Source organism: Alligator mississippiensis, chromosome 2 (genome assembly GCF_030867095.1).
Source record: "Alligator mississippiensis isolate rAllMis1 chromosome 2, rAllMis1, whole genome shotgun sequence".
NCBI lineage: Eukaryota > Metazoa > Chordata > Crocodylia > Alligatoridae > Alligator > Alligator mississippiensis.
In genome coordinates this window covers 245194061-245208232 of record NC_081825.1, presented here as the reverse complement: position 1 = coordinate 245208232, position 14172 = coordinate 245194061, and the positions used below count along the sequence as shown (strand labels likewise).

The following is a 14172-nucleotide window of genomic DNA, read 5'->3' as shown; positions in this document are numbered from 1 at the left end:
CTCCTGCTCCCAACACTGACAGCATAGATTATAACACCTCAGGTTAAAAGTTGCAGGCTTGCGGTTTGACTTCATAATTGAAAATCGATTTTATACCACTATAGGAGTAAAACATTTTGGTATAATAATTTCACAGTTGCCATGAGGGCTACAGGTTCCATGCCACTATTCTGGGATCTGAAAATTAATGTGTTTCAGAGTTATTTGAAGCTCTTTCTGGCTTCATGATATATTACAAAATATTTCATCTCTTGAAACTAACACGATGAAAAACATTTTAAAATACAGTTATTAAAAAAAATAACCTCTTGAAGCAAATGCTCTTTTCTGTACTGAGCATCTGCCTCTGTTTCAGTTTGGATCTCAATAATGTCATTTTGTCATCTGACAAAATGAACTAGATCTTGAGCATTTCATGTACTGGAACATATTAATCAACTTATCATTGTAAACTATTAACTTACAGGATCTTAGCCATTTAAACTCTGAAGCCAGTAGAAAACAAGGATTTAAGTAACAGGAAATCACCTTATCTGCCAGTTTCAAAACAGAAAGTAAACTGAAAAACACTCTGAATTTGCTAAGTAGGATAATCTCATGTGCCCAGAACTCATTTAAAAATATTTTCCACATTTTACCTGGATGCAATGGCACAAATTTAATTATTTTAGATTAAGCTATAAAGGTCTTTATATTTAGAACCTGCTTTGTAGTTTATATTAATTGAAATGAATTGTGCAGGAAGGATGGTAACATAATTTATGGTACAGTGTTTTAAATACACAAAACCCTCATGCTTTTACACAATAATTACTCATTCTTCTTCCAACACCCTTCTCAGATAAAGAAGAAAGTCCTGCTGGTGCATATTTATGACATCTTAAAGGCCACTGTCAGAAAATAGTTGATGGCAGCTTACTGTATTATCCTTTATACATTAGAACCTTTAAGTAGATGCAGGAAACTGACCAAAATATTCATGCACTTTATATATATTATATATATATCATGCTGTATTAAGTAAATGTGGATTCTTTTTTAAATGCTTTGACTAAGCAACCAAAAAAAAATCCTGAAGGAAATTCTATATTCTCTCGCTGCAGCATCTTAAAGAACTTCCTGTTGCTCCATGATGCAGTAGTCCAAGAAAATGTTTAGGGGGTCCTGTCAAAACCAATGGAAAAACTACCCTTTTAGTCTGTTTTGAAAGATATAAAAAGCAATAAATCCCTGCCCTTCATTCAGAATGCCACTACCAGTCTGGTCATGCTAAAGCCAAACTTTCCATGAAACAGGAGCTCCTGCTGTCTTGCAGTTTCCAGCTATTAAAGGAAAGAACCCTTTCTGTTAAACAGCCTATCCTGCTCTCCTACTGCTTAGGGAAGAACAACCAATAAGAGCATTTCAGGAAGCCCACAGACTTCTCTTTATCTTAGGTCAGGAGCTGACAGCAGGCTTAGCATCTGGGTAGTTTTTCCCTGCTCCTCTCCTCCCCAGGTGCAAGAAGAGGTGGAAGAAGAGAAAAGTCAAAGTCCTTCAGACAGGCCAATAAGGGGATAGAACTGAGGAGGAGGCAGGGGGCAGATCTGAGTGAAGGAGTGGGAACTAAGAGAGTGAGCAGAATTGATTGGGATGCCTGGGATAAAACTGATGGGCAGATGTTCAGCAGTGGTGGGGGGGCGCTCTGCCAGAGGGGAAGCATGAGCAACATAAATTTGCATTCCCAATTGTGGATGGGCAGGGGGAATTCAACAATCAAAAGATGGAGAATAGGACACAATACATATATATAGAGAAAGAGACAGAGATTCAAGAACGTCTCTATAGAGAGGTTCAAGACTCATAAAGCAGACACAGATTTCTTTTATATATCTATAAAGAAAGATAAAATGATGCTGCATTTCTTTTACCTTATGGTGAGCATGTGAAAAACACCCTGGCAAAATTCTGCTTCCTGCAGACAGGTATCTTTTGGTCAGGCATGTCATTTTTTTTTCTTTTCTTTTTCATGGCTGCGTGTCACTTTGCTCATGGAATCGAGTTAGCAGTGCTAATTTGAACTATGCATAATGTACCTGCTGACCTCTGGACACGTCTCAGTGCACTTTTACTCCTGACCAGGAATGCTACCATTGTTCCAGTGCTGGGTGCCCTTAAAAGTAGAAGAAACCTATTATTAATGTAGGGTGTCATATGTATGTTATATATATATATGTCTGCTTCATGATTCTTGAACCTCTCTATAGAAGCATGTTCACCATACCAGCTCCTGAAAGGGATTAGGGCTAGGTAGCTCCTGCCTTATTGATCTCTGCATATGTGGAACTGCAAGTGCTTCCATGTCATCATGGGTGAAGAGAGGCAGGCCCAGACAGTATCCCCCCCCCCCCCCCAACTTTTTATCTGCTTATAGATTGGCACAGTTAAGACCCTCATTACAAAGGGAACCCTCTTCAACACTGAAAGGGCAGAGGCAGGAATGTGCTTTTCAGCGTGTCTACAAGCCTTCAAACTGGCAGGATTAAGGGCAAGCAGGGCAGCTCCCTCTTTCCAGCTTTTTCCCTTGTGGGGGGAAGAGGGTCATTGCTCCTAAAATGTGCAATCAACAAGCAGCAAAGAGGAGTTGAGACTTCCAGTAGGACCAGAGTCTCCCGAGGCTGGCCCTGGACATCAGTCCCTTAGAAGACATTGCTGAGAAACTGGAGCCATGTTGGGGGTGGGGGGAGCCCTAGTGTTTTGGGAAGAAGTACATGAATCTCTTTTCAAAGGCGTTGAGAGACTCGCGGGGGCCCTGGGGCAAGGGGCACTTGCTCGAGGTGCGAGAGGCCACGCGCAGGCTCCGCCGCCAGCCCCGAGGTCGAGGCTGCACGTCGGCGAGCTCCCCCTCGAGCTTCCCACCCCCCAGGCAGAAGCCAGGGGAGGCACCGCGCGCGCGCGCGCACACGCACACACACACACACACACACACACACACACACACACACGGGTGGGGGGGGGGTTTGCAGCGCCTCCTAGATCCCTCCGCGCCTGTGGCGGAGCGCGCGTGGGCCCGGCTCTGCAGCTACGTGCGGCCGGCGGCGGGGGAGGAACTACTCTGAGGAGCCCCCGCTGGCTCCGAGCCCGTGAGCGGCGGACGCAGTGTCCGAGGGATTATTTTTCCTCCCCCCAGTGGTTATTTTGGATCGGGCTGCGGCGGCGGAAGGAGCGTGAAGGCAACGCTTCCGCTCAGTTTTCCTGCGAGGAGGAGCGGCGCGGCGCGGCGCGGAGCGGGTGGGGCCGCAGGCGCTCAACTTGGTCGCGGTCTCTGGGGCTGCTGTGCGCCCCCCCGTGACGCAGCCGCCTCCTGCCCCGGCTCGGCTCGGCCCCGTCCTGTCCCGTCCCCTGGCCGCGCTCAGCGCCTCCCCTCCCGCCGCTTCCTCCCCTCTCCGCCGCCGCTTCCCGTGGGGAGGAGGAGGAGGAGGCGCTGCTCGTCCGTCCGCCCGCCCCGCGCCGCCGTCTGCAGGAATTTGCGCTGGTGCCGCCGCCGCGGCCGCCCGGGGAAGGGGCTGAAGGCGGCGGCGGGCGATGAGCTGCGGCTGCGGTAGGACGGCGGAGCCGTGGAGCCCTTCGCAGGCGGGAGCCGGGGGCCGCCCCGCCGGGCCCCGCTGAAGCGGCCGGGAGCCGGGGCTGCCCGCGGGGCAGGGCGAGGAGAGCTCCGCCTCAGCCCCGCGCCGCTCGCCCGCGGCCGGCAGATGTGGGGGGGGACGATGGTGGGGTTTCTGGGGAGGTCCTGCTGCGCCCTGCCTGCGTCGCTGCTGCTGCTCCAGCTCCGGCTCGGATCGCGGTGAGGAAAAAAATGAGCGAAGAGACGGCCAACTCTAACCACGAGTAAGCGATACCCCCTGCCCTTCTCTTCCCTTCTCTGCCCTTCCCTGCGCCTCCGGCGGGTGCCCGGCGCGCTCGGACGTGCGGGGCTATCCCGGGGCTGGGCCAGGCCGGGCCGGGCGGGGGCTCGGGCTCCAGCAGCGCCCGGGCAGCGGCGGCGCTGGGGGTGGGAGCGGGGTTGACTCTGTTCGTCCAAGCACCGATCCTGCAGCCCAGCCCCCTCCCCTCCCCTCCCCTCCCCTCCCGCATGCCCCCAGGATCCGCTCTCATCCCTTCGCGCTGCTTCACATGGAAACTAGTGTGTGGGAGCTTCATCCTGCAGGAAACTGCTCCTGAATTTTAATTGGATGAGTCAGGCAATGTAAATACAGTATAAATCTCCCCCTGAAGCCTAGCTTTTTTTTTTTTAAAACGAGCTGATGGGCCTTCGCTTTGGGAAGAGTAGGGGAGGGGGGATCTGAAATGTTTTTCATGTGATCGACTCGGTTGGAAGGGGGCTGGGAGGGGGGGTGTTGCACAGAAATGAGCCTCGGCTTGGGAGACCAGCTGCTTTCCCTCCTGGGCTTGAAGAGAGGGAGAGAAATGACCTGCCCCTAGGCAACGGTGTGCGTGAGAGCCATGTGTGTGTATGTACATATGTATGAATATACGAATAAGACATCGCTGTCATGTACACGTATGTGTATGTATGTACATATACACACACATCTTATGCACACTGATGTAGATATACGTGAGGTGCACGCACATATACATATACACGCATGTGATGTGTGTATATGTATGTCACATACACGTGTGTGTATATATGTATCATGCATGCACACAGCGTGTGACACACGCACACCGCGAGGGTCGATCTCCTGTTTCCGATGGGAAGAGTTGCAGGGTCGAGGTGCGGAGGCGGCGCCGCAGCTGTCCCGCGCTCTCTCCCGTCTCCATTCTCTCTTTCCTCGCTCTCGGTCTCCCGGAATAGCGATCTGCGATTCAGGCATTTGCAGCAACTTATTTATGAATGATGGGGCTTGTCAGAGCGCGGAGGCCGCTTCCGGACGGAAACGCCGCCCGCCCCAGTCTGATTCGCAATGGCGAGCGCAGCAGCGGGCTCGGCGTTGGTTTCGCTGGGGGGGGGGGGGGGGGGAGCTTTGTCGCTTGCTTACCGGCCTCTCGCTGCGGCCTTCGTGCCCCGAGGCAGGGCTGGGAACAGAAACGCTTCGTTCGTGTCATGATTTCCGACACGGGGGGAGCCGGGGCGGACCGGGCCCAGCTCGGGGCCGCGAGGCTCGAAGCGGGCGGGAGGAGGGAGGTGAGCCGTGCGGGTCGCTCGCAGCGAGAGGCAGAAGCCGGCGCCATATTTTCTTTTTTGTGAATCATTCTCATTTGCATACCACAATCTCCATTCATAAAAAAAAATTAAGCCATCACCGCTGTTGCCCTAAAACAAGACCCGCCGCGCAACTCGGGTCGAGCCTTTGGCGCACGAAGCGCGCCGCGGGAGCAGGGGGCGCGGGGGTTGGGGTTGATTGATTGATTGCTTTGTGTCAAAAAAAAAAAAAAAAAAAGGAAAAAGAAAAGAACAAAAAATGCTGTGCACCGCTTGTTGACACAGTTATGTGGGAAATATCAGCTCGGGGAAGTGCTGGGAGCACGTGATCCGCTCCATTCATAAAATACCTGGCTGCCCATTCACAGCGCAGTGCAGTGAGTGTGCACCGAGAAGGCTGGCGGCGCGGGGGGACAGCGCGGGGCCCGGGGCAGTGCGCGGGGGGAGGCGAGGCCGCACGCGGGGCCTGGGGCTCGGCTGTTTGTTTTCTCAGTACGCACCGTATTGTTACATGACCGCTTTTGTCAGGAAATAACTCCTTCTTTCTCCCGTTTCTTGAAATGGAAGCTGGCAGGGCATGTTAGGAAAATATCTTCTAGCCTAGTTTCTCTTAAAAAAAAAAAAAAAAAAAAAAAAAAAGTAGTGAATGTAAATTAAATACTGGAGACTCAATTCAACAATGTGGCCTTGTTTCAGTACCAAGCATTAACTATTCTTGATGAGTCCCATGGCACTAAAAATTAATTAGTTCTTCTGACAGTAATGACATTGGAGGCTGCAATTGACTTCTGTAACATGGAACTGTGACTTGATTAAGTTTAATCGGATGTTATTTGGTTTGCAAATATCATTTTATTTTATAGTCACAAGTAATACTTAAGATTCTTGCAACTGAATCGATGAAGAGGGAATATTTTTCCTGATTTTCTTTTTTCTTTTCTTTAACCTTTTTTATAGCACTTTATGTATTGGTACTTTTACTGTTTACTCGATTAGTATTGGCCTTGCTGAAAAGACTTTTTTTAAATATCAGCTGAGTAGGTGAGAACCTTACTTTATTTTTATTTTTTTTAAAGGAAAAGAAAAAAAGAATTACAACACCTATCACAGTACTGGAAATTGCTCTTATTTTTTATTTTATTCTGAAAGAATACTTTTTGACTAAACCGGGAACTAGAATGAATATGATTCCCCGAACCATATGAATTGCCCGATATGTGGTCATCTTTACATGTTATGTTCAGCATTCGTAAATAGACTGGTTGAATCAGTGAAAATTATATACAAAAGTGAAAACTTGTTTCCAATCATTATAGCCAGGGTCAATTCTTTATTTTCTGTAATATATAAACGGATGGCTAATATAAATTTCAACTTAAACATGACCAATGTTTGTTTGTTTGTTTGTTTTCATTTATTTCACTTACATCCCAAGATTACTATAACTGGAAAATGAGAATATACTTATGCAGTATTTCCTGGTTTGGTGCTTTGGTGTTTTGACTTTATTTTGTGCTAAGTCAATTTCACTGTTTTCTAATTTTGTATGGGTCTCTCACTTAGGAATAGGCCTGAGGAAACAGTTTTAGAAAGTGTGGGAGTGGAATCTGATTATAAAGCTGCAGAAACTGGCAGGGAGACTAAATAATTTTCAAGTAACATACCAATCTTTAAGTTCACTGTATTCAGTTAACTGTTCATAAATCTACATAAGCTATTTGTGCCTTAAATCTGTTTTACAAATTTATCTTTGTGTAAGTTACTGGCACAGGCAAAGATAATTTGTTGTAGGATAGCAAGTAAGAACTGGGCTTGATCATTAGTCTGTGTTTGCAAACTTCCATTCATGCAGAAAGACTAAAAGGTTAAGTTAAATGTTTGCTTAGAATTTGACCTCCTTTAAGAATAGTGCATCCTGGCTGTCCAGGTCACACTGAAAGGTGTGTAAGCATTCACTTTAAAAGCTAGATAAAATTATGCTGCATCTGTTTTAGTCTGTGGTGAGCATATGAAAAATAGCCTGGCAAAATTCTGCTGCCTGCAGACAGATTTTTTTTTTGGTCAGGCATGTCATTTTTTTTTCTCTTCCATCACTGTATATCACTGCTCAGAGAATCGAGTTAGCATTGCTAATTTGAACTATGCATAATGTACCTGCTGACTTCTGGCTTCTTGGTGTACTTTTACTCCTGACCAGGAATGCTACCGTTGTTCTAGTGCTGAGTGCCCTCTTAAGTAGAAGAAACCTACTATTAATGTAGGGTGTCATATGTATATTATATGTACGTTAAACATATGAGTAGATGACTGCTAGATTAGGAGGATGTGATTAAACTCATTTTGCAATGAGTCGAAAATAAAACTAAAATATTGTCCTTTTTTTAAATTGCCAACCAAAGGAGAAATTTTACCTGGTTCTGCGAAGTCTCTCCATACTCTTAAATTCAGTTGTGGAAACCATTTTCTCATATTGTTGGCTTTCAGATTCAGGCTATGCAAATTGTTGGAGGGGTGTGTGTGTATGAACTGTTGTCACATTTTCCTTGGGATTTTGGGATTCTATCAATTTTTTGTGATGGAGGTATTATTTGTAGTTACTATCTGAAGAACATGTGAATAGCAGTAATCTGCAATCGGGGCAGTCCATTTTCTGAGTGGCTGCAGGCCCCCAAGTCATATGCCATGCCACAGATGACCCCCCCACACACACACACTCGCACATAGACACACACTTCTCCTGCCCCACCTCACTGGTGTTTTCTTGCTACATGGGGGGCTCCTCAGCCCCTCACTCATTGGCTTCTTCTGTCCCATGGTCCATGCTGCTCTGCTTCCAGGGGTAGGCAGTAGAAGCTGGAGGAGGAGGAGGAACCTGGAGATTGGTGGAAGAAACAGGAAAACAGAGGGAGGGAGCAAAGCCTGCATGTTAACTCCTCAAGGGCCGAACGTGTCCTGAAGGCCACCAGGTAGACAGCTTTGTCTTTGTATGATACTCTCCTGTCATAGCTCAGCAGATCTGAATACTATTGCATCTGAATACTATTTTCACAGAATACTCGTTTAGAACAGATTTAGGTCACATCCATCATCCCTAACTGGACTAGCTTTTTTTTAAATATTAAGTAAAGCTATACAAAACCCCAAAATGTTTCCACTGAGCTTTGAAAATATTACAGAAGTTCTGTTTAAATAGTATCTTATATTTCTAACCAAAATATTAAAAGAGGTGCTTTAGCACACAAGATCCTGATCTTCAAATGAAACCAACATATTTATCTTCAACATATTTATGTAGTATTTAAATTTTTAATGCATTTCAGCACCTGGGACAACCTTTAATGGTATTTAAAAAAAAAAACCAACAAAAAAGCAGAACAAAGAAAGCAAATCTAGCTTCTGAAATTCTCTCACTCTTAATAGTTTAGGGTATATGTGCTATGTGTGCAACTTCTCTCCCTTTTCCAGTTTAAAAAAAAAAAGCAAACTGATGATGTACCTCTTAAAATTAACTAATTTCATTAAACAATTGTCATTTTGTGACTTGCTTCTTTCTGGTGCATTGTTTGTTTTGTAGTCTTAGAAAGTTATTTTCCATTTTATTGATTTATTTTTTTTTGTATCATTTTCTTGGCCTTATGTTCCACTTGGGAAGACTAAGCCTACAAGTTGCATAATAAATTGAGAGGTCAAGATTGGGTCAGATTTAGCAGGCATTTCTTTATCATTGTGAAATCAGACAAGTGTATTCTGGGAGGTCATAGCAAAACTCGAGCAAGTGGTATTATTTGAGGGGTTGGCAGAAAATAAGTATATTTTTAAATGTGGATAGTGGGGACAACAGTGCGCATATATATATATATGTTGGCCTTGATCCTGCCCAGAGGGAATATTTTTGTGTTTAAAACTGAGCTCATGGTTAGTGACGGCTGGTCCAAAGCCTTAAGATGAAGTACTCCCATCAATTCTTTTTCCTAGGTAACCAAATCATACTTGTAAAGATGCATGTGGGCTGGTTTTTCAGTAGTGAAGGGTACAAATACATGAAGAGGTATCTCTTTACTCAAGCCTTTAAATGCAGTGTTCTAATAGGTGGAGTTTGTTTTTTTTTAAATTTGAAATGATAAAAAATTATAAATTCATACTTTTGCTATGGATTTGTATATAAATATTGCTTGTAAAGGCAGGATGGGGGGGTTAACTCATTGTAGAAAGTAGGCAATCTTATTTTGCTAGTTTGGAATTGAAGACTGTGAGGAGATTTATTATGGGGATTTTAAAGTCACTGTAAGCAAATTGTCGGGCTCCAAAGAATGGGACCGTGAAAAATGAACTTTGAAAATGATGACAAATAACTTTCAGAGTCTAGAAATGGAATTCAAAAGGGGACATAAATCATCTTATTTTCTAGAAGAATAGATGCTTTTTTCTTTTCTTTTTTTTTTTTTTTTTTGGAGTTAATACGTACTAGAGCGTATGCAACTTAATGCAGAGTTTCATATTAGCTTAGATACATGAATGCATTTTCCATATTCCTCTTCAGTTAAGAATATTAAGGAACTCATAGTGCATTTCAGGAAATGTGAAACATTACTATTACCATATTAGTTCAAGCCCAAGGTCTTTGTAGTCTAGTAGTCAGTCTCTGACAGTGGACAGTATCAGAAATAATTTGTTTTTGAAGTAAGAACACTACTTTAGACACCTCTGGAACAATTAACCTAACAGGCTTCATCCTCTTTCAAGTAGTTTAGAGGGGTTAAGCTAGAAGTCGCTTGTGTCCTTTGCCTTGCAGTCCTGTGGCAGGGAGTCCTATCGTCTAAGCACATGCTGCACTGAAAAAATGAATTCCTTTCATTGGTATTGAATTTCCCACATGAATGTTCGCATGTTTTGGTGTTATAGAATATAGAAAACAGAAAATCCTCATCTCCCTATATCTATTGCGTCTCCTCTAGTTTATCACTCTCTTTTTTCTTCTGTCTTTTCAGTCTCTTGATAAGTTGTATGCGTCTGTGTTCTCTGAAATCCCCCTCTAGTTTTAAGGTGTATCCTTTGAGATGAGGCACTAGTATGCTCTGTCCTTTGAGATGGGGCACATGATATTGCAGATGAGAACCTAACACTGATTTATATAAAAGGTGTTAATGCTTCATATTATCCATTATCCCATTTTTTTCAAACATAGTTGCATATTAATGAAGACCTCAATTTAATATGTTTACTGTGATGTCCAAATTCTTTCAACTGTTAGGACAGTGCTCTGGGAAATGGATCCAAAGCTAGAATCCTGATTTAAGAATAGTATGGCAAAGTGATGGATTGTTTTCATTTGTATTCATTATTGTATAGAGAGATGTGGCCTTTTCTAATCCTAGACTTTGGGAAAGCAATTGGTAACTAAAACCTGCTTGCCAACATCGTGGCATTTATTAACATAAGTCATTATGGACACATGGATATGCTACTTCCTTACCAAGTGTCTAATAAAGATCAGCCCCTAGATAAGGGTACTATTTCAAAGAAAAACTTGTTCTGACTTACTCTTGTAATATTCATGTTGCTTTGGTTCATGATTTCAGTTTATAGCCTATAAAACAAAGACTTTGAAGATACCTTGTTTATTATTTGTTTCTCTTGAGTTTGGCCAGTCTAGAATTAACCCCAAATTCGTCTAACTATTTTAAAATAGGTCCACCTGCACTTAAGCATTGTGAACACTGAAGTTCACTATTTAAAAAAACCAAACAAAATAACCCTCTACTTCAGGAGTGAGAGGTTTTGCAGTCTTGAATAAAATTCCACAAATCTTCTCTTCAGATAAGGTGAACAGAAACATGTACATCATTCCTAGCACAATAGATCACAACTGCTGGATTTATAGGTTGTTACTCATGAAAGATTAGAAAAGATCATGCAGACACTAAGCCTTGCTATGCCACTGGTCATAATGCTACCAGTGATTCATTAAAAATGGATCAAATACATTTATGGTAAACATGAAGAAAAGGTATTTAAACACAGAAAAGGCTGGGATCTAATTCCTTGAAAAATAAACAGACCAAAAGAAACAGATCTTTTAAATATGTCCTCCATCCTAGCATTGACAATGCACATTTTATGTCACAGATGTTTATTTGAAATATACTTATTTTTGAGGATACACTTTAAAATGTAATTAAACTATGTAGTTATTAAACTGAAATGATATTTTTCCCATGATCTTCATGTTAACTTGAAAGGAAAAATCCCTGTTTTAGTTTATATCTTTTATGTAAGAGTGCACTGTCTTGTGACACTCACTGAATAATGTGACCAGTTAAATTATACCGTAGAAACATAACTAGTTCTCTACATCCCATCCTAAATATGGAGTTTTAAGTAAAGTGAAAAATACGAGTCATGGAATATTATGGTCCCAGGATTGGGTGGATCCAGGATTTTGTAAATGGAGGTGTGGAAGCAACAATTGGTGCTGCAGGGATGATGACGCTTCCCCGCCCAGCTCCCCCTCTCCTTCTCACAGGCATGGACAAGCCATGCTGAAGGTGCGGCACCTAGAAACTTTTTTTTTTAAAGTCTGAATCGACAGAGAATTTCCTTTCTCCCAACTCTTGGCATCCCCTTCCTTCCCCTTCATTCTCAGTCACACCTCTCCTTCTTTGCTGTCCCATTCACATCCTTATGCTATCCCCATCTCTACTGTTTCCAATTGCCCTGCAGGTGAGGAGAACTCTGTAGCTGCTCCTGCCCTGTATCTGCCAGGGACAGCAGTAGTGGTGGGCAAATTCCCTCTCCTTGAACCTACTCTTGGGCTGGGAGGAAATACCTGGGCGGATCAGGGAGGGAGGAGGAACCTACCAACAGGTGTTATACTGGGCTGAGCCCAGCTGCCCGTGCAACTTGGCTACAGTGGGGTAGGAGTGACCCTGGAGCTTTCACTTCCCCCAGGGCAGCAGGGACAGCACAGCAGTAGGCAGGGTAGAGGGAAAATGGGAGGAGAGTTGATGCTTCTGTGGTATGGTCTGAAAGGGTGTGTATGATTGTGTTACCGTACCCCATCTGGATCTGCCTCTGCTCTCAGGGTATGTGACACAGTAATTCTACAAATAGGATCCAAATTTGCTATCTCAGCTGTTTTAGACCAAGATAAAGATGAAAGGCTTTTTGCTATGAAGTTGCTATTATCTTGAGAAATCAATGCTATTACCAGCAAGTAGGACTTTTTGGAGGAGGGTGGGTTTGTAACGAATTGCTATGCTTATTTTGAAAAGCCAAATGTTTGGTCTATAAAATATTTGTTGGAATACTATAATTCTTTTTTCTTTGGCCCTAGAATTAAATTTCCTAAGAACCAACTTGTCAGAAAACTAAGGAAAAACTTTTGTCCATCTTTAAACTCTGCTGAAAAATAGTCTTAAACATCCCTTTTGGTATTTGACACTGAATGCCTGAGACACTGACACTGACTGGCCTAGCTGCTAAAAATCCAAAATACGTGTAAAGAATAAACAAGAAGCACAGCAATGTGTTTGTTTTTTTTAACACCCTTTTTTTAAAACCTAGATTTTTCACTATGTTAAATATAATAGTTTAAATATTTTAATACTGTAAATATAAATTTTTAAAACTGACTTTCCATTTTAAATGGATAAAATAGAATCAGAAAACTGTAACCAGTGATAGGTTTTGCTACATGTGACTTGTTATTCTGAAATAGTACTCTAGTGTTTTGGTGACATGTCATAATCTTGAATAGCTTTAGGAGTGGTTTGTTCCACTTCTGTGACATATGGGTAGACCAAGGTTCTAGTAAGGGCAGTGGAGGTAGGGGGCATGGAGGCTGTTCTAGACTGCAGGGGAGGGTTTTTTGCAGTCTGAAACTGCTGAAGTGGTCCATGCTCTTGCTTTGCCTGCATTTGACATGCTCAGTAATGCTCTTAGTAAACCCTGTCAATGGAGACTGTGATTGACAGAAGGGAACAGAGTTAGGCTATTTATGCTGGCCTTCTATGACGGACTTTTTCTTGCTTCCTTTATGGAGTGGCCTAAAGAAATTGAAGCCAAGCCATCTTGAGAGGGGTAATTGAGTTTGTAGCTACGCTGCTGTTTTAAAACACAGTGCTCAAACTGTGTTTAGCTAATGCTGTCTTTTATTTCCTGGGCTATATACCCCTCTAGACCCAAGTCCTAAGATTGCCAATTCCCTGTATTCCTCTTGTGTCTATTAAATGCATCCCTGGCAAAATAGGCCATGTATCATATTCTGGTGTACAGAGGGGAGCTGTATACTGCTGTTATCAATTACTCTTACAGCTCAAATCCTGGAGGTCTGTATTAATGACTTCACATGAAGGAATTCTTTGAGTTTTCGGTCTGCTTCTATTAAACCCTAGGAAACTCCATATAAAAATGGTGCTCTCTTGTTCAGCTGGCATGTGTGTGTGCCAAAAGGACATTATTGCAAAATCAACTACTGTACTAAAAGTTTGAAAATTCCAGAATGTAGATAGCTTAGGCAGTTGTAGTACATTTGCCTAAAGGAGATACATTCTGAGAGTGTGGCAGAGCCAGAAATGGAATCCAGATCCCCTGTGTTCTACTATTATACTTTAGATGCAAGGAAATATTATTTTTCTTATTGAAACATTAGACCTTGTTCCATTCTGTACACAAAATATGGCAAGGGTCCTGTAGAAAAAACAGTATGTGCATATGAAATTCAAGACTGTATCTTAACACTTACGTGCAAAGGGGCAGAAATAAAGGAAATAAGTGTAGTGTCTTAATTCTGATGATGCAGACATCAGAGAGCTTTACTGGCATGCTTTACTTGCAACATTAATATTCTTTTAACAACTCTGGTATCCAACAAATTTTGCTGTAATAGTTAGCTTCATCTACAATTTTTTGTTTATTGTTTATTTTTAAGATATTAGTGATTTTATTATGGGGCAGTTTCATACAATACCCAAATTCTACAGGAT

The 14172-nt window shown here is 43.0% G+C and overlaps 1 protein-coding gene across 1 annotated transcript in view; it reads left to right on the top strand.

The window, feature by feature from the left end:
* Nucleotides 1-3070: 3070 nt before the first annotated feature.
* SPRED1 (sprouty related EVH1 domain containing 1) overlaps nucleotides 3071-14172 on the top strand; it is a 98796-nt gene continuing 87694 nt past the window's right edge. The window contains exon 1 of the mRNA XM_014595453.3: nucleotides 3071-3867. Within this exon, the coding sequence (XP_014450939.1) occupies nucleotides 3836-3867 (32 nt within the window). The 5' untranslated portion in view covers nucleotides 3071-3835. The remainder of the gene's footprint in view (nucleotides 3868-14172) is intronic.